This window comes from Falco biarmicus, chromosome 4 (assembly GCF_023638135.1).
Source record: "Falco biarmicus isolate bFalBia1 chromosome 4, bFalBia1.pri, whole genome shotgun sequence".
In the NCBI taxonomy this organism is placed as follows: domain Eukaryota; kingdom Metazoa; phylum Chordata; class Aves; order Falconiformes; family Falconidae; genus Falco; species Falco biarmicus.
The window spans coordinates 23,032,320-23,059,618 of NC_079291.1; the positions used below are offsets into that span (position 1 = coordinate 23,032,320).

General features: G+C 41.7%; 3 protein-coding genes across 4 annotated transcripts; 1 reads left to right on the forward strand and 2 right to left on the reverse strand.

Moving 5' to 3' along the window:
- Nucleotides 1-831: 831 nt before the first annotated feature.
- C4H7orf25 (chromosome 4 C7orf25 homolog) lies at nucleotides 832-5,076 on the reverse strand. 2 transcript variants are annotated; one of them, XM_056336426.1, is made up of 2 exons: nucleotides 4,716-5,076; nucleotides 832-2,415 (listed from the first exon to the last, which is right to left on the reverse strand). In XM_056336426.1, the coding sequence occupies exon 2, from the start codon at nucleotides 2,397-2,399 to the stop codon at nucleotides 1,131-1,133; it is 1,269 nt and encodes a 422-aa protein (XP_056192401.1). In that variant the 5' UTR covers nucleotides 2,400-2,415; nucleotides 4,716-5,076; the 3' UTR covers nucleotides 832-1,130. The 2 variants fall into 2 exon arrangements, with proteins under 2 accessions (XP_056192401.1, XP_056192400.1); XM_056336425.1 differs by lacking the exon at nucleotides 4,716-5,076 and adding an exon at nucleotides 4,504-4,669.
- A 1,810-nt stretch (nucleotides 5,077-6,886) lies between these two features.
- PSMA2 (proteasome 20S subunit alpha 2) lies at nucleotides 6,887-13,261 on the reverse strand. The gene is made up of 8 exons (XM_056336427.1): nucleotides 13,144-13,261; nucleotides 10,783-10,859; nucleotides 10,026-10,158; nucleotides 9,483-9,605; nucleotides 9,014-9,095; nucleotides 7,853-7,926; nucleotides 7,361-7,418; nucleotides 6,887-7,278 (listed from the first exon to the last, which is right to left on the reverse strand). Exons 1-8 carry the CDS (start codon nucleotides 13,182-13,184, stop codon nucleotides 7,162-7,164), a joined length of 705 nt encoding a protein of 234 aa, XP_056192402.1. The 5' UTR covers nucleotides 13,185-13,261; the 3' UTR covers nucleotides 6,887-7,161.
- Nucleotides 13,262-13,454: 193 nt separating this feature from the next.
- On the forward strand, nucleotides 13,455-18,739 carry MRPL32 (mitochondrial ribosomal protein L32). The gene is given in 4 exon segments (XM_056336739.1): nucleotides 13,455-13,687; nucleotides 13,950-14,131; nucleotides 14,719-14,877; nucleotides 14,880-18,739. Coding segments are annotated over 4 exon segments (561 nt in total). The 5' UTR covers nucleotides 13,455-13,563; the 3' UTR covers nucleotides 14,976-18,739.
- Nucleotides 18,740-27,299: the final 8,560 nt, after the last annotated feature.

A 27,299-nucleotide genomic window follows, 5' to 3' on the forward strand; every position in this document is an offset into this window, starting at 1 on the left:
GGAACCTGATGCAAATTAACATCAAATAGCAAGTGCTATCATGACAGCATAAAGGAAAACATTAGAAAGACTTCTAAAACAGCAACTCTCTCCTGTGGGGGTGAATAATAATAAAAAAATTATTCTACACTTTTAAGTAAAACCAGCAATTACAACAACAGTGAAAAATCTTCTCTCTACTATAGGGCAAACTACCATTTAACAATCTGCCCCACAAACCTCCTCCACCGCCATGCCAACACTAAAGGACCTCTGTGAGGCTGTTTCAGGTAATCCTCAAGCAACCAAGCCAAATTCAAGTTACACAATGAGTCCTTCGCAGAGGGCTCACTAATATCAAAAACTACCTGGATGCTGGCTCAGTTCAGAAGGATTCTGTTACTCGAAGCCTCAAGACGGGTTTTGCACCCAGCAAGACTTTGCACTTGCTAAGAGAACAGGGAAGCAGGTTTGCCTCCTTGGCCTGCTACTGCCAGCTGTCCAGCTTCACCCAAGAGTCACAACATATTAGTGCCAATAAACTCTGATTTCAACTGCTTTCTCCAGGTATTTCAAAGCTGTTGTAACAGCGTAACATGGTGTACACAGAGGTTCCTTTCAGTAAAAGAAGGAAGGTTTAATTTGGTTTCTATTCACGGCTACTAGTCACGTCTTCACAAAACAGCATACACCCAAAGAGGTACAGGTCTGTACACAAGGTACCTCTGAAGTAACAAACAATTCAGTTGAATAGGACTGGTGAAAGAAAGATTTAAGTTCCACTGAAGCCCTTCTAAGGTGCTGAAATTAATCTCTTGGAAAAGACAAAAATGACAAGGGCACAACAGCAACTGTGCTTTAAATGAACTTTTTTAATCAGGATGGATACAATTAATATACTGCAAGCCAGTTAACAATTTTCTCTGAAATCTTATTACCTTACTGAATAAATTAATGGCCAGCTGAACAAAAAAAAAAAACCACCCAAGGATTAAGTAAAGCTATTGCAAATCCCTTGAGGAGCCCTCCCGCTGCTACAGTTACTGCTTTCACTGATACACACCCAAAAATGTATTGTTATGATTCTTTCATTTCTCCAATGCCTCCACTGCAGCATCTGCAATATTTCAATGACTAACTCATTTAATGACTTACAGTCCATTATCAGGTGGGCAGCTCTTTGGTAAAGGTGTGGCAACAGATTCTTTGCTTTCTGTCAATGCTCGTGGCTGATGGACAAAAACACTGAACCTGACACCTTGGTTAGCCGCTGCCCTCACAAAACCACTGTTTGCAGTCATGGTGATGGCTTTTAAAGTGTCTCCTGTCCCAAAAATGGTTAGAGAACGGCTGTTGATTTTTGAACTAGCCACTAGTCCTAAGGCACGGTCAGACGGCTGATCTGGCACCACATTAATTCTTTTAATAAGCAATGCAGCTCGCTCTTTCTCCCCACGTCCTCCCAGTGTTTCTAAGATGGACTGAAAATCTCTGACAGCAGATTCACAGGCGAAGAGCTCTTTCCCCTCCATGAACTCCTCCAGCTGAGGCAGGACTCTCTCCTTCCTCTCCTGGGCTGCTTGCTCCGTTAACACTTTTTCTTTGAAGATGAAGTAGCAGCCACCATAGCTCAGAGCAGAGACATAGGTTATTAAGGTAGTGATGTCCAAGTTAACTCTACTGCACGTGTTTACTTTGATCTGGGTTGGAAAAGCAATGCTAGCCACTAGATTCTCCCGGTCTACTCTGGTCACCTGCAGGAGTTCAGGGCCTTCTTCATCTGATTCACTGGCACTAAGGTGCTTGTTTTCTGTAGATGGCTCTGCCAGTGAATTCACAGCAACAACGTCTCCTCGCACAGATATTCCCATCTCCTTGAGTCTCTCTGCCATAGGACTGGACACACTGTTGTAGAATGCAAAGATTATGTGGGGATTGCTGTACTCCACTGGCTGCTGATGGCTTGCCTGCAGGAAGTCCTCTGCCTGCTCAATGATGCTTTTGTCACCATACTGGCCTCTCCCCAACCAGATGTTATGCAGAGCCTCAGCCTTCCGACCAATGGCCTTCACCCACGTGTGACCTCCATTTGCAACAACATCTACCACCAGTGTCTGTTTGTCTCCAAACCTGTCCTCATAAGTAAAGACATGCAGGACACTGACAACGTCCTCCAGGTTCTCTGCTGACTGAATAATGGCTTGGAGATGGGTAAGGTTTGTACTCTGCAGATGGGATTCTTTAATGGCCACCTTCCCTGCCTCCACCTTGTGTAAGAAGTTTAATTCGGCCTTCAGTTTGCCACATAGTTTTGCCCCACCTTCCACTTTCCTTTTCTGGGACTTGGAAAGGGCTTCTGCTCTCTTGATCAATTCTTTGGCAACAGCAATTCTTTCACAAAGCAGCGACTGCACAGACATGTTGGAAACATTATTCCTACCAAGTGACAGCAAAAGAGAAAACTGTTATTGCATGACCAAGAATAAAAACAGTCAAAAGAGGTCTTTGCAACAGTATACTCTGGAGCTTTGCAGTAGATTTAGTGCAATAGCTACCACTATTGTAAAGCACAAGCATCAGGAACCTCAGCACAAGTTCCACTGAAGAGTTCAATTCCTTTCCTTTGCCTCTGGGGGTCCAGCCTGCAGCCTCAGAAGACCTCTGTTCTCAGCAAGGGAGAACAGCAGCTTTCAAGTCTCCACACGCCCCTTGTAATTTTTTTGCTTTTTGCACACACACGTGAGCCCTTCACCGAGTTAGTCACTTAGTAAGACCGCAACTCTCACAGGTCATTTGGAAAAGCTGCCATTCAGAGCAAAATTAGAAATCCTGTTGATGCTTTAGGCAAATCTTGCCTCTCCCTCTCACCACAGTTACCATTAACATATAAAAACTAGCCACCATGCTTACAGGCACACATAAGAACTGTGAAGTCTGGCTCCCAGCAAGTATTTTAACACAGCATAGAGGAAACCCACTGTATTTTACAATTACAGGCAGCACAGATCTGTCCTCTCCAGCTTCCAACCTACCCTGCACAACTCAGTGAACGAGCCCCTAACAACCTCCTGGCAAAGTTTCAACAACACACAGCATCATAACAGACTACGATTCATAATTCTAGAGCCAGGAGGATCTAGAAACCTCTGCGTTTTCTAGTTCTACTAAAAATTTCCTGTGTTGCATCCAGTTAAGACTATTCCTTTGCATCCATATTACTTTAGTATGCATTCCTAAGAAAAGCATGATAGGAATTACTTAACTGAATGTGGGCTGGTTTTGAAAAATATAGGATTCAATACCACACAGAAGACAATTACCACTTTTTATGACAGGCGGTAAACTGCCACTATGAGCAGTGAAATGAATCAATTTTGACTCCCAAGTACAGACACATGCTCCTGTAATCCTGTCCCAAGCTGAGTGTTGAAGCAAACTGGCATTAAAGGGAAAGACAAACACATCTTGGGCTGAAAAGGAGCAACAGCATGCGGCCTGTGTCCTACCACAGGCTCTGCCTGTGCAAACCCTCAGCCTGGAGCTTCAAGCAATTGAAAATACCCTTGCATTAAGCACAAGATCAAATACAGTCAGCATTAACTGCTATTGGCATGGTCAAGGCCCAGCATCCCCCAGATCTCCCCCTTCTTCTCAACTAAGCAGCCTAACGGCTTCCAACATGTCCCACCGGCTCTCTCCTGGGTCAGGGCAGCCACTGGCATCAGCCCTTCCCTCCAGAGTCCTCACCATCGCCACAGGTTTACTCTTATACGTAAAACGAGTAAAACCCCGCGGTTACTGCTTTGGCACCTCTCACCACAACACTTTCAATTTCTACACACATAAAAAGTCTTCAAGACAAAGCTTGCTTCCAGTTTTTCAATGGAAGTAAGGAAGAAACCCACAAGCCCAACTATTACTTCAGCACAACTGCGAGGGGGCCTCACTACCAAGCACAAAGCCTCAGAAGAGGAACTACTCCTTCAGATGAAGGGGGGGAGGGACGAAGGCCCTAACACAAACGCTCGCTGTTATACGGAGCCCGCCAGCCCGCTCGCCTCGGCCCAGGCCCAGGCCCAGGCCCAGGCCCAGGCCCGGCCCCTCATCCCCTGCGCTACCCCGCGGGCCCGCACCTCCCCTCGGCGGCGACCGCCGCCCCTCCCGCCCATACCCGCACGCTGCCCCGCCCCTTCCCACCGCTCCGCCATCACGTGAGAGCGGCACCGGGGAGGCCGCGGCGCCATCTTAGGTGAGGGCAGGGTGCCCTCGGCGCTTGCCCCAGGCCCGTCCCGGCGATGCGGGCGGACCCTCGGCGGCCGGCCCCGGCGCGTTGCCCTCAGCCCACACGCCTTCCCCGGCAGGGCGGCAGCGGGACTCGGCGGGCTGCCCCCCCTCCGCAGGCACCCCCGGGGCGCTACCAGCCGCCAAGACTCCCCCTCGCCAGACACCCCCGGGGCGCTACCAGCACCTCTCCGGGCGCTCCCGAGCCCCGCTCCCTCCCCGGTACCCGCAGCCCGTACTTACAGCCCGGCGGCGGCCACCTGCGCCCCGAATAGCGGCAGGAGCCCCAGGCCGGCGCGGTTCGGCCCGGCCCAGCACCTCCCGCGGGGCCGCCGGGCGGGGACAGCGCCGCACCCGCCTCGCCGCCGGCGCCGGCCCCAGCCCTCCCCGGCGCGGGGCCTCAACTAAACACGTGTATTTCATACCGACAAGCCTTTAAGGAGCAAGGACATTACCTGAGGCCGGAGACCTGCCAGCCTCGGGCTTTAACTTCCAGCTGGGCAGAAAAAACCACGGCGCGTTGGGTCCGCAAAGTTCAGGTAACATCGGGCCCTGACACCATCCGGCGCCAAAGGCGAGCCGGTGCCCGCCGTGCGTTACTGCATCCCCGCGGCCTCCGGCCTCCCCCCGCTGCAGCGCTGCTCCCGGCCAGGCTCCCCTTCCTCCGCCTAGCCGCAGCTGGCCACCGGTGCTACCGCCAGGAACTCTCTCTGCTTGTCCCGATGACTGCACACCACCTGCGAAGCGACAGTAGCCAAATCAAGTACAAACCTGCACTTCTTCCTTCTGTCGTATTGGAACCTACTGAAAGAATGAACCGCATGGCATAGTGATACTGCTCCCAGATCCCGATCCTACTAGTTAAATAAAGCCCAAGGAAATTCTGTTCTCTTAAGCGTCCCTGCCCTGATTCCTCCTAGCAGATCAAGATGCAAATCAAGAACATTACCTCCTTTAAGTGACCAGTGTCTCTTTTTCCAGCTGACTGCATTAGGAACAAGATAAACAAGGCGAAGTCCTACTTGATGGCCAGCTGAAGTAATCAAGCTTTTGTAATTTGTTGTTTCTCATAAATGAACTGTATTTGTCAGCTTTATTCCCCACCTGCCACACTTCATGCAGTGATTTTATAAAATACAAAGCTAGCATCGTATAGCTAAAAAAAAGAACTGCACTTTTTGAAAATGACCGCAACATCAGTTTGTTACTTCATTGCACTAGTATCTCTCACTGCTGAAGTGAGAAATACATTTCCAAATTAAAATTACTATTTACTTAAATCCCAAGGATTTTGAAGAGATGTAAGTTAGTTCCTTGCAGTTTAAAGGCTCCCTTTAAGTACTAGATACAATGTAGTTACTATTCTAAGCAATTGACATAACCATTTTCTGAAGTACATAACCTACATTTTCTCATATAGAAAACTCCTTTAAATATTTATATAGCATTAAAAAACAAATGGGTATAAATTTTCTAAATTGAAGATGTAGCAATATAAAATTCTCCAGTTTCAACTCCTAGCTGTTTCTCTAGAAGAATCAGAGCATGAACTGGTTTTCAGAGTAAAATACTCGAAAAGTGATCTGGAGTGTATCTTAATGCATTGTTTGGACATAGCTTTTATTTCTGACATTAAGAAAAAAACTTCATTTATGGCAAGTGTCAGAAATTCTTATCTAATGGTAACATAAAACATCAGACAACAGACACTGAAAAGAACAGATCAATTAGCTTATACACTGCTTACTACAGACTAACTACATAACTACAGCTGGCTACCATGTAACCTGTCAGGCTGCTCCCATACCTGCTTAACCTTAACTACAAGCAGAGTGATCCAGCTATTACTCCCAGTTCATTATTGACTGCTTTAAAAGAAAATAAAATCAGCAAACAGTAGAACTGTTAAAAGCCTGCTTTTAAAAAACAGATTTCTGCTGAAAATAGTACATATATTTATTCTGTTTCTTTTGCAGTAAGTTTTGTGTATCAATATAGCCTGAATTACTCTACACATGTAACAAATGTATTGATACAAACACCCACACATTAAGTGTTCTGTTCATTACTGCACCTTTAGGGTTACCTTGCAAGTTGGAAAATACTTCAGCACAATTCAAGGGATAAAGTAATTACATTATATATTCTCATCTTGCTTTGTAACTCCTGTTGAATTTTTATTGACTGTGATAAATAAATTTAGTTTTCAGTTATTACTTCCATTATTTCTAACAATATTTCAGGGTTGGAAAAGTGCGATTTCTAGGGCCACAAAAATAATGCAGTAGAAAACAAGTTCTTGAGACACAAAGACAGAGCAGAGATGCTCCAGTAGATAGATGACAGGTCACACTGAAATGGTTCTGCCTCTTTGTGAAAGTACATGATCTGTAACACCAGATAACACCGGTTTTGGAAGTTACTTAACATTTAAACAATATTCCAAAGTGAAAAAATTATCCTGTCCACTCAACATTTAAATTCTTTAAAAGAAGGTCTAACATGAGTTTATCATGGCTGTATGTGGAAGATTCTGTTTCCTCAACAATAAAGATACTGAAGTCTCAGCTTTTTGCAGATAAACAAGCTGTGATTAGAGAGACACAGACACACCTTCCCCCAGAACTGTGGCCTTCAAATTTTATTCTTTAGCCTTTTTCAAGCTGTCATTATAATTTTACATTTTGTACAGCATTTTGTGTACAAAGATTCCATGTATCAAGGGAATTACCTGTAATAAGATTCCATGTATTAGGACTGTTGCATTTGCATCCATGATATTTAAAAAATCTCTCAGACAAACCATGTACAAATACATATGCAAAAACTGCAAACAAAAACATTTAAGTAGCCAAAATTAAAAAGACCTTTGTGTGAATCACACAGTCTTGCTGGTTTCTACTAGGCTATTGCAGCCAAGTAGTCCTTAACCTCAGTTGGAGTTAGCCTCCTAAAACCAGCTTCATTACAGATGCCGACTTCAATGTTGTCTTCTGTCATTTGCCCTTCAAAGCTCTCCTATTAAAGAAAAAACTGTTCAGTGAATCATATCAGTGATGTCATAAGAGTAATGAACTTACTTCTCAAGTATTTTGCTAACCTTTAGTGTTAAGATAGCTGTATGAATGGCATCTTCAAGCTCCAGATCTTCATTGTATCTGTAATTAGAAGTTCATGGGACAACTATGTTTCCAAATCCTAATAAACCTGGAGTTTCTAAAAACCCAAACACTACTAAAATCTTCTATTTCTTATACAAATATTATTTGTAAGCACTGTGAAATTAATAGTCAACGTTATTTGAATAACATATTTGAAATCTGAAAAGTGTCACTACTGTACAGAACAATATTTTTGCAAGTATGTTTAATATAGTGTTTATTGCACTGAAATAATTCTCTATAAACACAGAAGTTTGAGTTTAAATACAACAGATTTCCTGTGCATGTATAAATAAGAAACTGGAAGCATCTTATCTTAAGTATTTTAAGATTATCAGAACAAAGTTTTAAAAGTGTGCATTTTTTTGCAGTTTTAACATGGAACCTGAACAAAACAGAGTATCCTTCCCGACAAGTATCAAATATATTACCTTTTCTCAAGGAATGTTTTCCCATTGACGTAGTTTTTGCCCATCGCTGTTGCTTTCCACGCAAAGTAAGCTCCCTGTAAAAGCAATAATCCATTGAATTGTTCTGCGTGACTTGGTCAGACATGTATTCAGTTACTTGGTAAAAAGTATGGAAGCAATTATGAACACACAATGTTCAGAGAATATAGGAGACTGTTTTGGATCACATTCAGACTAATTTGATATGGAAACATATGTTGTGAAAATTCACAAAACATTTGTACAGGGTTCCACCTGTTTTCATCCTCTCACTACTTTGAAAAATTAATTTAGTAAGTTATTAGCATAGTTTTGATTTGGGATTACTTAAACAGAAATAGTACGTTTGCCCTTGAGAATGAACACAGTCAGATCTTTCCTCAGGTTCACCCCTTATATTTTTTTTTAAGATTAAGTACTGTAAACAACTTGCTCCAAATCAGCCATCTGATTTATCTTAGGTACTACTAGGCTATTTAGCCACCACTTCTTTCCTCTGGCATGAAGGCCATCAGCAGCTCTATGCCTCAATCAAGCTGCCTTACACAGGGCACCTGCATTTTGCTTTTTACATTTCAGCACCAGGTAATAATTCAAATTTCTGAAGCTTATCAATGATCACTACAATAACCACATTTTCTGTCAGATGTAAAGTATTACAACTCACACATGCATCAAAGGATAGTTTTTCAGATATGCAGTGCAAGTCACTTAGTATTTAATTACAGTGGTTAATTTAAAGCATATGCATTAGATTTCACAATGCAACAGAATTTGGCATAGCTTCCACCCAGTTTAGGGAATGACTATTTGAGCAGCATAAGCAGTCAATTTTTTTTCCTGGTACCTGCTGCACCTGCAGTGCCACTCTTACTGGCACTACCAACTAAGTGGGAAGGCATGAAAAAGGGTGGTGATACCCTGCAAAAACAGATGCCATCCCTCAAACAGGACAGGAACATGTAGGCACCTACAGATCCAGGCTTGCTCCAAGCACCTACTGAAATGGCTCATTCTGACTTCTGATGTTAAGGGATCTTTTGTTCTAGCCCTGCATTCTTACACAGAAAGTATTTCAGGAGCACATATAACGATTTAGATGTTTTATAAAAGCAGCAGAATTTACAAACGTAAGATACTTACGGATGGATCTGACTGAAATAAATAGGGCCGCCCTTCATTCCAGCCACATATTAGCAGTGATACACCAAACGGACGAACACCACTACAAGCAAAAAAAAAAAAACCTCAAACTGAAAAAACACAGCTGTTGTGTGAAATTCATTCAGTGAAACCCAAAGGTGACTGAATTATTTTGGATGCATTAACCTTCCCTCCAGCCCAGAGCTGTGATCAGGAATGACTGACTAGGCAACCAACAGTACAAATCCAAAAGCACGCTGCCTGGTCTGATGTGTGTTTGCAAGATATGAAGACCCTATCTCACCTGCTGCCAGCAGTCCTCTCGCCAGCCTGCTTTTTGTGGACACTCTTTCCATTGAAAAACTAACTGCCTCTTTGACACAAAAAAATGGAATCGCTAGGTAGTTGTTATGCATTACATTTCAATGTTATCTTTCTAAGAAACTTCAAAATTCAGAAAACTACATACCCAGATTGTGTGTACTCCTGCATCACAGAAGCAATTCTCTGTACTAGCTGAGCTGTTGGAATGGGCTCATGATAAACCAAATAATATTGCTGGGCCAGCTTCCGAGCTCTGTGCACAAGTACTCTAAAAACAAAGACAAAATTAGCATGTCAAAGAAATTCCAACTAGTTGTTACAACTCAAACTGAAAACTCGTAATAAATACTGTCCTAAGGAGTTGATATATCTGGTATAACAACAACGTAAGAAAACACAGACTGTGCTGGGTTATCTTTATCAACCGTGTAATCTCTGAAATACTTAAAACTGAAACTACAGTTGAATTACACTGCTGTTCATTCCCTACTCACTTTAGATATAAGGTTATTTGACAAGGTATTGAATTATAAGGAAAAACTTAAAGTGGAATTTATATACATTGAAGTACAATATAATATTATGCCATATGTTTAGAACGAAACAGCTAATTGCCATCTGTTTCTGTTTCTTACATTTCTTGCATGAAAATGTATCTAAATGGTGACCAAACAAAATTTTGTAATACCTATAATCTGGACCCATACCGCTGTACACTAAACCTATATGTTTGGTAATTGGTTCTACTTTGTGGACACTCCTTTCATCATAAAGGATAGACTTCTGCTTCTTCTCAGTTGCCAATACCACTCCATTTGCAGCTGGAAAGGAACAAGATTTTTGAAATTCTTTTTAGTATTAAACTAAAATTATGGAAAGCACTCAAAACACAGAATAAATTTATCTGACTGTAAAGAATTTTTCTTCTCCCTTTTTAAAAAACCCTTCAAGTTTACAACCACATTAAACAGAGATACTTTGATGAATCCATTCAACACTTCGTTTGTAATTTTAAATAATTATACAGCTCCCAAAACCCCATTCTAAAGATTCTAAAGCACATATTCATAACTGAGCAGCTGAATTAACTTTTTGTGTAATTTTTATATATATGGACACACAGTTGGACTTAGTTAAGAGACAGGAACATTAAAGAAAAAAAAAAAAAGATGTCTACTTCTACCAGTTGACTGTCTCCAAAATCACCCACACAATTCTCTTCTCCTAGCATGAAGCTCTATGCTTCCTTCCCTCTTATTGAGTTGCAGAAGAAAAAAAATAAAATTAAACCCACTATAACAAATGAAAACCCACTGAAAGAAAAAAATATGCAATAGAAGGCAAAATGAACAAAGACCCAGTGCATCATCGAAACTATTTTAGTTCTCTCCAACGATACTCAGAATCCTGAATCCTTTGCTAAAGAAGTTATTTTCTGAACATACCTTTAATCCCAACCGATGGAGCTCCTGCAGCCACTGCAGCTAAAGCATATTCAATCTGAACAAGCTTTCCAGAGGGACTAGAAAGGAAAATGCAAAAGTAAACAATTCTGACATGCTCAAATCTTTCCCATGACTTTTCTGATGCTAACTTGTTTCTCTAAGCTGCTTTACACCTAGTATCAGCGTATTCTAATCTGATTTAAAACAAACCACCAACTAAAACCCTGCAAGTCTGAAGATTCATAACAGTTTCTAAAGGAACTAGACCGGTTCAGCACAGAACTCACTGCCACACAGTACTACTGGGATACTCATACAGCACCTGCCTACAATCCTGATGAAAGCTAATGTGTCTCAGATCAGGAGCAGTGACTGGGATGCAGGTTGAAGGGCATGTCTGTTCTCCAGCACTACACCACTTTAAACAAGTTTTCCACTCAGTAGGGAAAATCTTCAAAGTGTCTCGTGACTTTCTACTGAAATGGCATTACATTTGGTATGGTATATACCATACATACACATGGTATGATTTGCAGAAGTTTTCAAGACAGTGATGCCCACTGCTGAAAGATACAAGGAAAACAGCTACTCTTTTTGCCTGATAAGCACAGACCAGGTCAATGGCACAAGATAGAAACAGCTCCCGTTCCATCCGCGGGCATTTTGTTTTAATGATCTGTGTTGTTCTAGTAATGGGTGCAGAGTCATCAGAACAGAGCAGCCAGTATCAGCCTAACAAACTGACTCATTCAGAATGAGGGGGATCAAGGGGTCCATTCTTGATCCCCAGGGAAAAGGACAGCACAGAGCAGTATTCACTGGACAAGTGATTTTGCAAGTGGGATCTATTCTCCGGGCTGTATTTGAGACACTGCTGTTAATAGGTGCAGAAGTAAAATAGAAAGTTACATAATTCAGTGCTTAGAAGAGTTAGAAAAAAGCAAGCAAGCAATAATCAATTAGTATAGTTACTTATACACTGAATATTTATATTACTGAATAAACAGTGTATAAAGGTGACAAAGTATTAATTCTATCTTCTCTGCTACAAAACACTAACAAACCATAGCCATAGTTTTCTATGCCAGTAATTAAAATATACAAAACATCAGCAAAATATTTTAAAAGTAAGTACAAGCTAAAATAAATAATTATTAGTACAAGGAACAGGTGAATGAGGGAAAGCATAAAGAAGTGTATTCTCTTCCATGTGAGTATAAAATCAAATGGTTTCATGTTTCAGAGCACGTACTGTTTCCATACAGTACAAAATGTTTGTAACTCCCTTAGGAAACCATTTCCAAGAACAAATGAATTCAACCCATGTAAGTAAAGCAGTGTGTTCAGCTGCATCCATCCACTAAGAAGATTCTTTTCCTCATTTTAGATTGTGCACTGCTTCAATTGCTTAACATCAACAAGCCTTTTGTAATCTACTTCGCAATTACAGAGCGTTACTCTCCTCTGAGATTAAGGGGACGCTTTACCTAAAACAGCACAAAGATTCTTGCATTCAGTTTTTCTATGTATAGCTATAATGTAATTCTGGATAGCTTAATAGTTAGTCAAAAAAAGAATGGAAAGTATTTTTCTCTGAATTAATCTTAAGCATATGTATTAGAGCAACACTTCAATAGGTACCACTCCAGTAGCATATTCATTCTGTGCGTGCAATCATCCCACATGCAGGCTGTGCACAAGATAAAGTGCAAGGTGAGCACTGCCTGCAAAGGGCAGCAGGAAGGGAAATAAATTAGTTAAAACTCATCTGTAGGCTTCTTTCATTCCCATGTCTGCAAGGTGTATTCTGAAGCAAGCTCTCAAAATACCATAGCTCAGCTACCACCACGCACTTCCAATTAGCTCAGAATTATGACCCAGCCTAAAGCATGGGAGGGGAGGGAACCCTAAGTTCCCTAAACTGTTTCACCAAGCACCAGGCGCCACCAGTGAGGGGACCGACCTGAGGCTGCCCCACAGTGACTGTGACTTACAGCAACGAGCAGCAGCCGCACTTGGGCCCGAAGTCAGCGGTGGAGATGAGGCGGGCCCGGCACTCTCACCTCAACTCCAGCCCCTGCCCCCACTTGCGCCCGCGACCGTTCAGCTCACGAAGCCCCCTGGAAGGTGCATGCCCCCCTCAGGCGAAGCCGCCCGCTCCCCACCGCTTTCCCCACGCCCAAGCCCCGCGGCCCCCCACGCTCGCAGGCCCGGCTCCACGATGACTCTGCAAAGTCCCCGCTCCGTCCCGCCCCACCGCCGGAAAGCGCTCCACACGGAGGCTGTGCGCCGCCCTCCCCCGCCAGCCTGCCCGCCCGCCGAGAGCCCGGGCCTACAGCTTTCTCCCGCCGCCCCGCGTACCTGAACGTAGTGAGGGAGAAGCTGTAGCCGCGCTCCGCCATTTTAGAAGGCTCTGCTCCCCGCTCCCGCCCCCGTTGCGGAGGCGCAGCCGCTCCCCCCGCTTCCGGCACGAGGACACAGCTCGTCCGCTGATTGGCAAGAAGGTGGCGAACGGCGGAGCATGCCTGGAACGGCGCCGGGCCAGCAAGGGGCGCGATTGGCCAAGAGGCATGCAGTGAGGCATGCTGGGAGTTGAAGTCCTCGGTGTGCCCCTGCGCTGCCGTGCCCTCCTGGCAGCGAGGGGCATGCTGGGACTTGAAGTCCCGGTCCGCGTCCCTGCAGCGCTGCGAGGAGCGCCGGGCTCGCGGTTTCCCAGAAGGCTCAGCGACAGGTGCGCATGCTCAGTGCTCCTCTGAGGCTTTGGCGGTGCTCTGAGGGGCTATGGTGGTTCAGGTGATGTTTTTTTCTCCCCTGCCGCGGCTTCGTGGTCTCCTTCAGCGCTGCTGGGGACAGCTGGAACATGGCCTCTTGCCGAGTTTCTGCAGGAGCCAGAGCCCGCCCTGGGGTAGGTATCGGCCTGTTCTCTCGTCTGAAGGAGGGCGGTGTCGGGGCCACGGGACTCATCTTTACCGTTTAACGGCTGAGGCAGGGGGGCTGGAGCAGGAAAGCACACGCCCTGGGGATAGTGAGGGGATAGGGTGGGAAGCGTCGCTGGCTGCTCTTACCTCCTCACTTTGGGAGTGTCAGTTGCATCTGTGTCTTATTTCCGCGGTTGCAGGCGAAAATGGGGCTTGCCTGTAATGAATTAGCTTTTCTTTTTCCTTCAGGACCAGCACTAGCTCTCCAAGCTCCAGCTTTTCTTCCACAACCGGTAAATGACACCAGTGAAAGTAATGAGGCGCCAAGCCTGTTGGATAGCATCTTGTGGATGGCGGCGCCAAAGTCGCGGCACACCATTGAAGTGAATCGCTGCAGGTGAAGAAACACCCCTAAGCTTATAAAAGTAAAGGTAATCACCAAATTTCTGCAGGCTTGCCACCTTACTCACTGCAAGTAATTTTCTTAATGGCAAGTAAGCATGCTGGAGTAAGATTTATGCTAATCATTGTTCATCTTACAGTGATCAATACTGAACAGAAAAAGCTTTCTGGAATTTGTTTATAAATAAACTTAAGAGACATTGTAATCGTCAGAATACTTTGTAACAGGTACGTTCATCATGCGTGACAGTGGTCTGTGGTTAAATAAACAGTGACAGTTCAGGTGTAAGCCAACAACATGTGAATTTTAGCTAAACAGCTAGTATAAATGGAAAAGTTCTGTACTTTCTGTGCATCTGAGTTGTTAGGTCTTTATTCTTCCAGATTAGGCATAATGATTTAGGTATTGACTTCATAGGCTATTTTTAGTAGTAAGCATTTGGCATAGCAATACATTACAGAAAATATATTTTACAAGGAAGAATACATTTTGAAAAGACAATTGAATTTTTCTCGTATTTCATTTAACATTTTTAGTAGTTTGTGATTGTTCCCTGTGTCTTTCATTTCCATTGTTCAAATTACATAATTTCCTCTTTCCACTGTCTTTTTTTAGAGGAACATAGATGTTTGTCCTGAGTGTGGAAACTTGAAACAGAAACATGTCCTGTGTGGCTACTGTTATGCAAAGGTCAAAGAAGAAACTCAACAGATACGGCTGGAAATGTGTAAAAAGGAATGAGGACCATTTAGTGCTCCAACTGAAGAGACAACAGAGTCCTTTATGATGGAGAAAAGCCCACAGAAAAAGATGAAGGCAAGCGGATCGTTGAAAGAGCCAGGAAGCATCTGTCTTGGTTTGTTCAAAATTAATGCTATAGACCTAATGCTAACAAAACCAGTTGCCACAGCAGGAAAGATCATGATTTTAAAGAATGTTTTCCTCATTCAGTGTTGATACAGAAACCCTATGAACTTTTGGAAAGCCTGCTTGAAATCATGTCATGCCATAGAAATTTGCCGTCAGGTGTTGTTTCTATAGCATGCAGTGGGAATTACGTCTCAGTGATACATCATAGCCGCCAACAGTTGAAGAGAAATCAGGTTCTGCATTGGGTTTGGACTTCTGCATACAGTACACTGAGTAATTTGTATGCTAATGGTTCTATGCTGGTTTTAGGTGTGAATAACACTTCTGTAACAAAGGGAAAACAAAGGAAAAAGGGGAAAAAGGTATGTTAAGTTTAAGGAAGCCTGCTTTCTGATTTTGGCTGCTGCTTTTTGGGAGAGGGGGAATAAAGTTCAAACCCAATATGGATTAGATACAAAAGATATTTACAAGGAAAGATACAGTTGTCTGGTTATTTCCGTGGCTCTTACAGAATCTGCCTGGATTTCTCCCTTCAAAGTGCCCTTGGTTTCTTGGGCAAAGTAGCAAATCAAAATTTTGGATGGAAAATCTGTAGATTTGAGAAGAGTCAAAGCTGATCCTTCGCAGCCATTGCCATTAAGTAGTCTGGGTGGTCTGTGTGTGCTTGGAAAACTGCAAAGAACAGTGAGCAGTTCCTGCGTGTCTTCAGTCTTCTGCAGAAAGAGGGCAGCTGTGCCCTCTAATGTCCATTGGTACTTCAGTGGTATGGTTACAGCATCTAGCTGGGGATTTTCACTGTTGCATTTAAGACTGTTTTGAATTTTAGGTTGGGACTTACATACATAAACAGTACTGTTGGATATTATGGCTCAGCTATTTCCTGCCAAAAAATGCAAGCGTGCCCCTAACCCTGGCTATGTTGCCTCTGTGTCTCTTAGGCACTTGAGTGTATCTGCTCCTTGTGCTGGCCTTGTTTGGGGAGCTATGCTTACAGAGAACTGATCCCTGGCTTTCTACAGCTTGGTGTTTAGTGGGTACCTCCCTGTAGCTTGGCTTGTGTGAGGGTCCAAAAAGTGGCACTGTGAATGGGAACATGAAAGTGAAGGACACAGGAACACACTTTCTGGAATAGCCTTTGTTTGTATGTGGGTGAGCCAATTATGCCTGCTCAAGGATGGGGCTTGTGTGTGCTTTAATGATGCACTTCTGTGTTGCTTGCTCTGGATTCCATGTTCTGAAACATAACTGGTGGGAATAGATGTTAGTGGAGATGTTACATTTCTTCTGTAGTCTAAAGGAACAATGAAAGCTGCTAAGTGTAAATTGATGCCATTTAATTGATAGTGTCCAAGCAAACAATATAAGCTCTTTTGATTTGTCCAAACCAGGATTTATTCCAGTTGTATCTGTTTTACACTTGTTCAGAACTGAAGCCAAAAAAAGGTGGCAAGCAGGATGCGGAGTGGAAAGCTTACTTTTGACAGCTGCATGGCATGAGAGTGACATGTTGGAGGTGAGGTTAGCCAAGCAATAAGGCAGATATTTTTTCCAGAGGGAAAGGTGTGTCTGTATTTCAGGGAGAGGTGGGGTTTTTTTGTTTCATTGTCCATATATCATAGGACCAGTTACACCTTACTGTCTTAGTTGTTTGTTGGGGTTTTTTTTTGACAAAGGTTCTGTAGAGAAATAATCTAAATTAGTCTGGGATGTTGAGAGTCATAAATTAATTTCTCAGTAAAACAGAAGTATTATTTAAAGAAAAGAAGAAAATTATTTTTCTCTATGAGAGAGGACATGTGCTTTCTGCTAATGGAGTAATAATTATAATTGGTAGTATATTGCATTAGTTTACCGAGTTACAGGATCAGTGAAGCAATGAAGATGCTTTACAAATAGAGTTCTTATGAAACATGAGTGAAGTTAGGTTGTGTCAACACTAGAAATTTTAAGATACTTGCCAGGTCACAGTTAAGTAATGATTCATTTGACAGCCATAGTGCTTATGTTAGTACTGCAGTTGTGCAATCTGGACAAAAGGAGATGCTTGGTAATGTTTCATAATGGTTTCTGAGTAATTGGGGCTGGGGGGAAGTAAAATATCTGGTATTTGTGATCACTAAAAGAAAAATTAGAACTGACAAATATTGAAGATTTGTATGTGCAGTTCTAGTACCAGTTAATTTTTTGAGAAAGGAATTATCTTCAATGAGAGTCAGAACAGTTTAGTGGGAATGACGTTCCTTTCAAAAGAAAAGGAAAGCTGACTTTCATAGCTTCGTTTTATTAACAAATAATAGTTAAGTCCAGAATTCCTCTACAATATGTGGCATGCTCTGTTACTTGAAATAAACAATGTTTATGTGTAATTTTGAAAGAAGTACAGATTGCAACAGTGATAATATATAAACATACACTTTTGAAACAATGTAAAGTAAAGGTAACAAAAAGCACGCTAGTTGTTACAAGTGCTATACTCCAAAATCCATTTTAAAACAAAAAGTATGTTTGTTTAAAAACAAAAAGTATCCCAAGGCATACCTTGGGAACTTCACTTTGATACATTGGGAAGCTGCTAGTAGTTGAAAAAGCCATTCTGTTTTGTCTGAAAATTTCATATGATTAAATACACGTTATATTTGATTATGCTTTTCTTCTATAATGATCTTATGTAAAAATTAATTTATTTTATATTTTAGAAAGATCCAGGAAGATTATGTAACATCATAAAACACAAGAATGCCAGTTGCGAAACGATTTTGTATTCTACTAATATCTGCGGTGATAGAGGTGATCTCTGGTGGTGATCAATTATGATATCCATAGAGGCTGATAAACTAAGTTTCTCTTTAATCTCCCATTTAGCAAGGAAATTTTAATAAAGGGTTTCTGCACAGCCCTCATGTATTCTTATTGAACACGCTATGCCAGCAAGAGCTGTTAGTTCATATAAAATATACTTCTTTAAAGCACTAGATGGCAGAGGAGTATAGCTTTCTGGTGGGTGCAAAGCAAAAGGCAAAGATCACTAGTGAGATGGGAAACAGTGTCAGATTCAAGGAATTTGCACCTGTGTAAGCAAAAATCTGCAGAAAGACCGAATTTGCAAAGTACAAAGAAAAATATTACATTTGTTATGGACATAAACTAATCTATTGTAATTCATTGTCCCAGCTAAATTTAATCAGATCTATATTAAGAACTTATGTGCTGGCTTTTCTGTATATTTATGCACTTCTGCTCTTTGTTGGGTCAATTACTTGAAACTGCACTTGTACCTATCATTTTTCCCTAATAAGATAGTGGAGCTCTTTTTACATCTGTTTTACAGATGGCTTTCTATGCTGCTTGGTATGCCTGGTATATTCAGGTAGTTGACATTTTATTTATGCAGCTAGAAAGTCCTGCAAATAATAGGTCTGGCGGCATTCCAATGAATTTCAATGTGTAACTGCCTTGGATTTGTAGTCATAAGGATCAATTTGCAAACAGCAGGCACAAAGTGGAAAGGAAAGAAGACCAATGTGGTGTCTAAATGAATATTAGTTGCTCGGAAGGGAATAGAAGATTGTGTGCCCCATAAAAGTTTTTAAATGTTTTGCAAGTGCACCAGTGATAAAAGTGTATCTAAAGATACATCTTTAGAACTTACTTCTTAATTAGTATTTAAATAAGATATTAGCAAAAATCCTTCTTTTACCTGACATGATTGCATTATGTAATTTATACAGCGAATGAGGATCAGTAAATAAAAGTTGTTTCCAAATAATTGGCCTAACTCTTTACCTGCCAAGGACTTTAAGAATGGGGCCAAATGGGAGGAAAATTAATGAAAGGAATGAGAATAAAGTATGCTATGCAGCAGTGATGGATCTAGTTTTGTTTACTCTGGAAATTCTGTTGAAGTTGGTGGAGTATAATTCAAGGCAGAATTTGGTCCAATGTACTGAAACCCTGGACATATGGATGTGTGCAAGTATATATCTCTTTAATGCAGAGCATGTACCTGTGAAACTGCTGCTGGTTACCAGCTGGGTTGGGTTTACAGCTGAAAAGTAAGATTGCATTTAATTGATATAGTAAGTTGAGTCTAATCAGTTGATACTTTTAATTCCTTTCAAATATCCTATATATCAGTTTCCCCTGGTTGAGGACAATATACATATTTAGAAGAAAGGGTATAGGATTCATTTAATATTGAATGTGCTGGAGAAACATACGAAAAGCAAAACTGAAATTGCTCTGGAGCAGAAGACCCAAACCAAAAGCTTTTGTGGCATTATCAACATCCAGTATTTGTCACGAATTTATCTAAAGCCTCACTCCTGGATCACATGATTTTTTTGAATTTTTTTTTTTTTTAATAAAGCAGCTTTCCTCATTCTAAGATGGTGGGTCAAAGACAAGGAAGCAAAGACTTGGAAAATCACTAGGCAGAAAACCGTTCCTATATTATTACTATTTTAAGTGTGATACCTTTTAAGCCAATGCTATGATTCTGAAAACTTGGGGTATAGTTAGTGTGTCCTGATCATCCAAATACACAAGCATCTGACCCTTTCCCTTGATTTCTTGAAAGGGCACAGACTTTTCTCTGCACGATAGAAGGTGGTTCGGATGGAGTTGTTCTCACTACACGAGCATATGGAAGCGTTCTGTCTAACAGGACCTGGGTATAAGCATGATTAATCCTTTATGTGTCCTAAACTTGAGACCAGCTCATGAGGCTCCAGAGGAACAGGCACATTAAATGTAGTGTGTTATATGTGTGGGAAGCACAATTAGTCCCTACTTATACAGCTGACAGATTTACATCCATTCCCAAAGTATCCTAATGCTGTTTCTCTTCCCAGCTCCATCACACAGGCTCATCGTCTTGTCTAGCGATATGGCTTACTGCCCTATTTTCTGTTACGGCGTAGCTCTAGAGCACGTTATGTGAAATACTTCCAATAGAACTGAGGATTTTGTACAGGCTGTTGGAAAGATGTATGTTTTATTTTATAATCTGGGATTAATATTAAATACAAAGAATAGTGGTTTTAAAGAAGCTATACCGAATAGCTTAAGGCTCACAATGGACAGACCATTTTGTTTGTTCCAAATATTTCACAATTCACAAAGTTACTACTCGTTCATCTTTTGACTGTTCCTAATCAGTCCTAATCAGACCAAGCAAAGCATCTAAGGTGTTTTGAAGAATAACATCAGGATTTGGTCCAATTAAAGGTACGTAACTGTCACTCTTACACAGGATAAACGATACCTTGATCTTCAAGAAACCATTGACTTCAGTAGCATTTCTTTAAAGGAAATTGTCATTCCAAGTGACTGAGAGGCAGGCTGTAACGCATCGAACTGTTGTATTACAAAGTCACTTAATGAGATCGTGAAAGCATTTTTTAATTGAAATAAAGAAAAAAAATAATTAAACCTGTTAGTTGCCAACACCCATCGTGATACATACTTGAGCCCATGAGTCCAGTTCTGCCACAGTCATTTGGATATGGTCATTTATGAACAAAACATGTAATCTTTTAGGGGTTTGGGAGAATACTGAGATGCTTGAATTTCTCTTGCCCTAAATGAATCCTCTTCATATATTTTTGTCCAGCACAGAGCAGTATACCACAAAGTTACTAAGAGAAAGAAATGGAGGAAGGGTTGGAGGCCAAGGAGGTACAGTTATTGGCAAGGGCATAGAAGTAAGAGGCATCCTGTTGCTGTGTATGTAATACAAAGAGTGCAATAGGAGTTTCTGCAAGAAACATACCTACATTGTGCAACTGAGTAAGTAACTGCAAAGTATTCATGTGTGTGGCACTGCAGAGATGGATGGCATAGCAAACGCCGCCCTATCATGGATCACTTTCATGTTAGCAATTTATATTGGAAGCTAAATGGCACGGTTCCTTCTTGACAGGTGGCAAACAGGTGCAGAAAGAGCAAATGAATTCTTCAAAATTGTGCCCTCAGTCAGTGGCAGAGGAAGGGACTGGAGCTATTTGCAGATTATCAGACTTTTGAAATCTCTGCTGTGTCACAGGTTAGGGAGTAATAACAACTATTACTTGCAGTGGCCATTAATCTAGCTAGGTTTTTGTTTTGATCAAGTAAACTGCTGCAAAGATGCTATATATCTGAACATTTGTTGGGGCATGGGCCCATGACAGCCTTTATCCAGAGCTCTTCAGATAAGCTGGAAATCTGGTTTATTACTAGATGATGCCTTCTTTTATCCTCCTTTCACTTGAGAACTGGAGGAAAACTGTGATTTTTGCAGGAAGCTTCCAAGGACCAGACTCAATCACTTCTCATCTGCAGAAGAGTGTCTTACCCTAAAAGAAAAGCCATTCTGTACAGTGAGCTTATTTATAAGAGTATGTCTCAGCTGGACAACAATGACAGAATCTGTCCCTAGGAATTTTTTGATGTATGAATCTGAAATAAGTGTAGTCCTAGAAGTAAACAATTTCTCCTCCACAGATTAGATTCCTTTGGTGCAGGAACAAGGTGCCTTCTTTATGTGCTATATACAAGACTGTCAAATAGGAAAAAAAAAAAGTCCAACCTAAACAATGTAATCAATTAAATTCAGGAAAACCCAAGAACACAAGATCAAGAAATCTTTCACTAGCAAAACCAGCAGTACCAATTGGTTTAGATCACTTCTCAAACATTTTTCCTCTGAGACACTGCATGCTGAAAAATACAAAGGAAGAGAATTTGCTATAATTTTTTCCCTTTTCTTTCCAATCAAAAAGATGTACTTTGCTTTTAAGCCACCGGAGTGTATCTTCCTCATCCTGCTGATTTGGCATATGCCCTGGATCTGTTGCTTGGGTTATATGACTATCAGATTCAACAGGCAACTGATTGAGAATAGGTAATCCTGATCAAAAGTAATTGAATTCTTTTCAATTTACTGATGTTATATGACCCTGATTGAAATTACTGTACCTTCCCAAAAGCCCAGACATTGGCTTTGTTAATATGATTTTCAAGAATGCTATCTGTATCAGGAACATAGCACTTGAAGGAGAAAAAAAACCAAAAAACAAAACTTTGTATCTTCCTTTGACAGGTCTTATAGCCACATTCAGGTCTGAGAATCTGATGCTTCAAGCAAGATTCCTTTCTTTCCAGAGATAAAGCTGAAATGAGAAATTGATGACCAGTGATAAATATGTTTCACTGAGTTTTCCCAGCCTGTAGAGGGAAAAAATAAAAACGTGGAAGTTCCTTGCTGATTTCAAAGCTGTAGAGAGCATTGTGAGGCAGGCTACTTTTTGTGCATACTATTTTCATGTCCCAACAGAATTCCTCTTACTTGTCTGCAGTTGGTGTTAATCATGACCACATGTATTATCTCATTAACAGAGCACGTAGCAGAAAAAGCCATAAGAAAAATGTGACTTACAAGGTCCCTACTTCAACTGTAAAATCCATAGTTACTTTGGTCAAGTAATAGACATCAGCATTTCACCACTGAGCATCTTCCCTTAAGTGGTTACCATAAGCCATGGTCCTTAGTGTGTATGTTACCAATAGTTGCAGAAAATTGTACCTGTCTCTGCCTCTCTTTTCTGTCTACAAAATGAGGATAACACCAATTCCATGACATTCCCATGGAGCTCTGCCAGGAATCTTTTTTCCTAAGCCATCTAGGTTCTGAAGATCACCAGAATGCAGACATGGGTGCACTCAACAGAAAAGCCAGGTGCACACAGAATTCTGCTTTACTGGCAGACTGGGTATTGCTTGCAAAGCCACTGAGCTCTGGCTTCTGAAAGGGGTCCCCTGTATAGAGCGAGCCATGCTTATAGCCCACTTCTCAAGCTCTTCACACTCATGCCATGAGATGAAGTGTGCCTACTAGAGAAAAACATCTCTTCTCACTCTGTAGGCTACACAACACAGCAACAGGACACAAGGAAATGGCCTCAAGCTGTGCCAGGAGAGGTTTAGGTTGGATATTAGGAAGAATTTCATTACCAAAAGGATTGTCAAACATTGGAGCAGGCTGCTCAGAGAAGTGGTTGAGTCACCATCCTTGAGGTATTAAGACATGTAGTGGTCTTAAGGTGTGTTGCTTAGAGACATGGTTTAGTGATGGACTTTGGCAGTGCTAGGTGGACTTGGACTTGATGATCTTAAAGATCTTTTTCAGCCTATGATTCTGTGATTCTATGATCGCCGGCCTGCCCAGAAGCACTAACAGCAACTCTGCGCTGACGGTCTCAGAGGAGCAGTTGTGGAAGATAATCAGTCCCGCTGATTGCTGGGGAACGACAAGCAAGTACAAAGCGTCATGGAGAGGCACAAACCACATCTCGGTTAGGTTGTATGCAGCCAGCTGCAGCAAGCTTTGTGCCTGTGGGGTGTCCGTGTGTTTCCCTGACTGCGCCACGCACTGTGGCCCCTCAGTGGTAAGGGACAGATTCTGCCACACCTGATGGTCAAAGGAAGCATGAACTATCTGCCCTTTTCAGGTCCTGAGGAGGCAGGGGGGAGTGGAGGCAGTCCCCAGCCGAGGGCAGTTGAACTTTGCAGCACCTCTTTTCCATTCATCAACAGCCACCACCCACAGCAGACTTGGATTACACATGGCATAAAGTTTCTTGGATGTGTGCCGAGATCAGGACAGAGTGCAGCATGAACTAATTAATTCTCCCTTACCCAGTCTTGCTGCCCTTGCTGTAGAGAATATGGAGCTCAGATTTTTAAATTGAAGCTATTTTTAATGTACCATAGTTCTTCCATCAGTGAAACAGAAGTATGGGGGATGTTTGACAGGCCAGGCATCAACCTCTAGTCTTGTTCCTGGTGCAGAAACTGCCAGCTATTGTTTTCCATGGACTGCTCAGTGCTCTGCTTTCCTGGACTCCATCCATGAAGCAATTCTTGCTGCAGTGCCTGAATATTTAGATATTTACATTATAATCTGGCCATGGTGGACTTCCCTGTGCTGTGTACCTTACTACCAAAATATTCATGGCTTTGGCATGTCTTGTGTTTTCCCAACCTAATCACTTACTTTCCCCATTTGAAATTTTAAGAAAACACTAATTGTTGGACACCTTTCTTAAAAGAGCTTACATTTTATACAGCCCAATTTTCTTAGTACCCTCCTCCTATTTTCTGTGTGTGACCTTGGGGCTAATTTCACCTTTGGTAAATGATTGATCGAAGCTGTGTACACGCGGATAAGCATGGTTCCATATTTCCAGTCAACCTACTGGTGGGCTTTACAGCGAGTAGAGTGGGTCCCTCCAGATTTTGCAATAAATGAATTCATGCAGGGCAGAAGTTAAACAGTATTCTCAGGCTTCCTCCTTTTTCAGTTTTAAATCCTGGACTGGCACAATTCCCACTCTCTTCCTCAGTCATTTTCCAGTAAAGCAAAATTCTGAGACAAAGCTCAAGAACTGGTGAACAACCTGGTGCAAATTACTTTCAGCATTCAGTCCCCAAGATAGTCAATAAACATGGAGGACTCTCTGTACCTCGTTGACTTCTTTCCAGTTTGTATTTTCCTTTAAAGAAAAGGACATTGTTCTTTTGTGAAATTCAGCTTCTACAAAAGAATGCTTTGTGTCTGCACAGCTCCAGTGGCAGCAATATATAACACTAACAATGAAGAGCTCGTTCTGAGGAGGATCCTCCATCTGCTCACCCTGAGATATGTGCGTATCCAATTTTTTCTGCTTCTGATGGGCTGGAAAGACTGGCAGTATATAGAAGTAGAGGTCTGATGCAGTACTTATTATGCTGAAACTAGTATGGCTTTATATCTTATTTTAGCTACAGAGGAAGTCCCAAGGCCATGGGGGATTATCAGAAAAGCAGCAGTATGGAAATGTGTATGGAGGGGGAAGGGGAATGAGCAGCTCGAGAGTGCTCAGCGCTGGTACTCTATAGGGAAAGCAGAGATCTCATCGTAAGCGCTGAGATCTTGTCATGAGCGCGTTGATCTCATAGGGCCCTGCAGAGAGAACACAGATTGTTAGCTGTGGACCACCACCAGTTGTGGGTTTTATAACCCAGAATGACCAGAATGGTTTTGATTTGCTTGCCCTGTAGTATATCTGGCTGCAGTATCTTTCAATTAATTTATGCACTGGTTTTCTCAAAGCCAGCAGAAAGCCACATTTTGTAATTAATTAGTTTTTAATATTGCATCAGCCTATGAGAAGTGCTCTAATTAGCTCACCACTTTCCTTGACAGGTAAGGTTTTTTCTACTACTTATTCACACATATTCCATATATTCTTCTAAGTAGGGGAAAATTTTCTTAAAATATTAAGAACTCTTATTGGTTAAACAAGTTCTCTAACAGAGAAATTAATAACCTGATTGCATTGTTCAGAAATTCTTTTCAAGTGGATGACTATGTCACAAGTTAATAACCAGAAACATGGATCAATATGGGAAGCATATATGCAAATTTAGCAGCTGAAAGAAAGCTTCAATAAAGGTAGTTAATTATATCGTGTCATTTTACTTTCTCTCTGCCATTCTATGTATAATCCCAAATCCATTCTCCCTCTTGCTTTCCACATTCCTTTGTGTCAGTGAAGCTATCAGCTTTGTTTCACTATTCCCACATCTCTGACACATCTGTGAGATGTTCCTTCTTCCCATATTTTCTTCTAAGGATTTATCTTTTTAATCTTCAGCTATTGTATGAAACCCTTATCTTTACCCCCACTGAAGTCTGAGATACCTTATGCTTTTCCCTAGCTCCTGAAAATAAACCTTTCCTTGTTCTTGTGAGGTCTTTCCTGGAAGTGTGTTTGGGACCTGACATTTCCATTCAGCATATAAAAAGACAGACAGTTTGCTGGGGAAGCCACAACTACACCCAAAAGTTTTGTTCCAGAAAGGTGACGGGATGCGTTAATAAGAAGGAAAAACACAAAGGCAGAGAGGGAGGGAAGCAAGGAAATTCTGTGTGTTCAGAGACATGAGATTAGGCTCAGATGGAGAATTGCTCCAGGACTCGCTCTAAGATGTTGTGTGTGCCCAGCCCTAGCTGCATTCCTAGGGTGCTCCATCTCACATGCTTAGTTGCAGATTTTTCCACTCTTCTACTTAATAATTCAAGTAGGCAGATTGAGCAACTACCGAATGAATTATTGAAGGTGTAATTAAACTGGCAAGAATTGAGGGGAGCATGTGTGCATTTTCTTAGGAAAAAAAAAAAGAAAAAAAAAATCTAAAATCTATTTCGGTATGAAATGAAATGTCACAGCTGAATTCAGTTACTACCTAGAACCTGCTCCCACTTGCTCTGTTAAGTAGCTGATTACCTGATGCACCAGCACAGTGGTTGTGAATATGGGTAGTGATTCTTCAGCAAAACCACCCAGCTGTTTGGAAGGCGACTGACTTCTGACACTACAGGGGAGAAAAAAAAGCTCTTATTTTCCACTTCTTTATCTTCTGTAGTAGCAGTGGCCAGCTCCCATTTAAAGGCAAGGTCATGCCCCTTCATACAGCTCTGGGTAAATATTGAGAGATTGTATGCAAAGATTTAGCAGCCTCTGTACTGCAAAGATTAATATAGACAGTGAAACTGATTCCTGTTGCCTGGGGTTCCTCTAAGGTAGATAAAGGCGCTCACCACTTTGAAATACATGTAGCAGAGTCCTTCAGGGTTGTGACAAAGATATAATTCAGCTCTGTGAGATTAGGCATGATAATGAAGCAAAGGTTATTTTAGGTGGGCTTCCTTTATGAAGGACTTCGGCTAATCTTCACTGTCTTGCTGTAGCCTAAGAAGGCAAAATGCAGCTGTGGAAATCAGGTTTAACAGGTTTTTATTTAGTCTAGTAAAAGCTTGCTTTAATTCTGGGGTTTAATCGTTCCACAGCTGAGACCTATGTTGTGATGAAGTTGTGATGGCTGTCTCTATCATTCAAGTTATTCCAGCTCCTATGGGACAAAACCTTAAACTGCAAAATGCATCTTTTCCTGCTTTGCCTTGTCCTTTGGGTAGAAAAAGCTAATAATAACTGTCTGCGATTTTGTAGGTTATACTGCCTGATGCCAGCTTTTGTCTCCATCTCTCCTGGTGTCTCCTCAGTGCTGTTTTTGCATTCTGCAGACCATGTAAGACCTGTGGATGAATAAGACATGGTGTGGATGACCACCTCAGATGCCAGAAGTCCCTTGACTGGCCCTCACAGGCTTGAGAGAGGTCCCTTCTAGCGACCTGTTAGAAAAACAAGAAAGCATATTTAGATAAGCAGGTAGTTTACACCTGAAGCTACAAACTGTTACCTGAGAGTTTGGGGATACCCTCTCTTTGCCTCCAGTGGAAAAAA

Coding starts and splice junctions, on each gene's coding strand:
- C4H7orf25 (XM_056336426.1), bottom strand. CDS start 2,399: ATGTCTGTGCAGTCGCTGCTTTGTGAAAGAATTGCTGTTGCCAAAGAA.
- PSMA2 (XM_056336427.1), bottom strand. CDS start 13,184: ATGGCGGAGCGCGGCTACAGCTTCTCCCTCACTACGTTCAG. Junction 10,860..13,143: donor TTCTCCCTCACTACGTTCAG/GTACGCGGGGCG, acceptor TTTCCTTTCTAG/TCCCTCTGGAAAGCTTGTTC. Junction 7,419..7,852: donor AAAACATTCCTTGAGAAAAG/GTAATATATTTG, acceptor TTCTAATTACAG/ATACAATGAAGATCTGGAGC.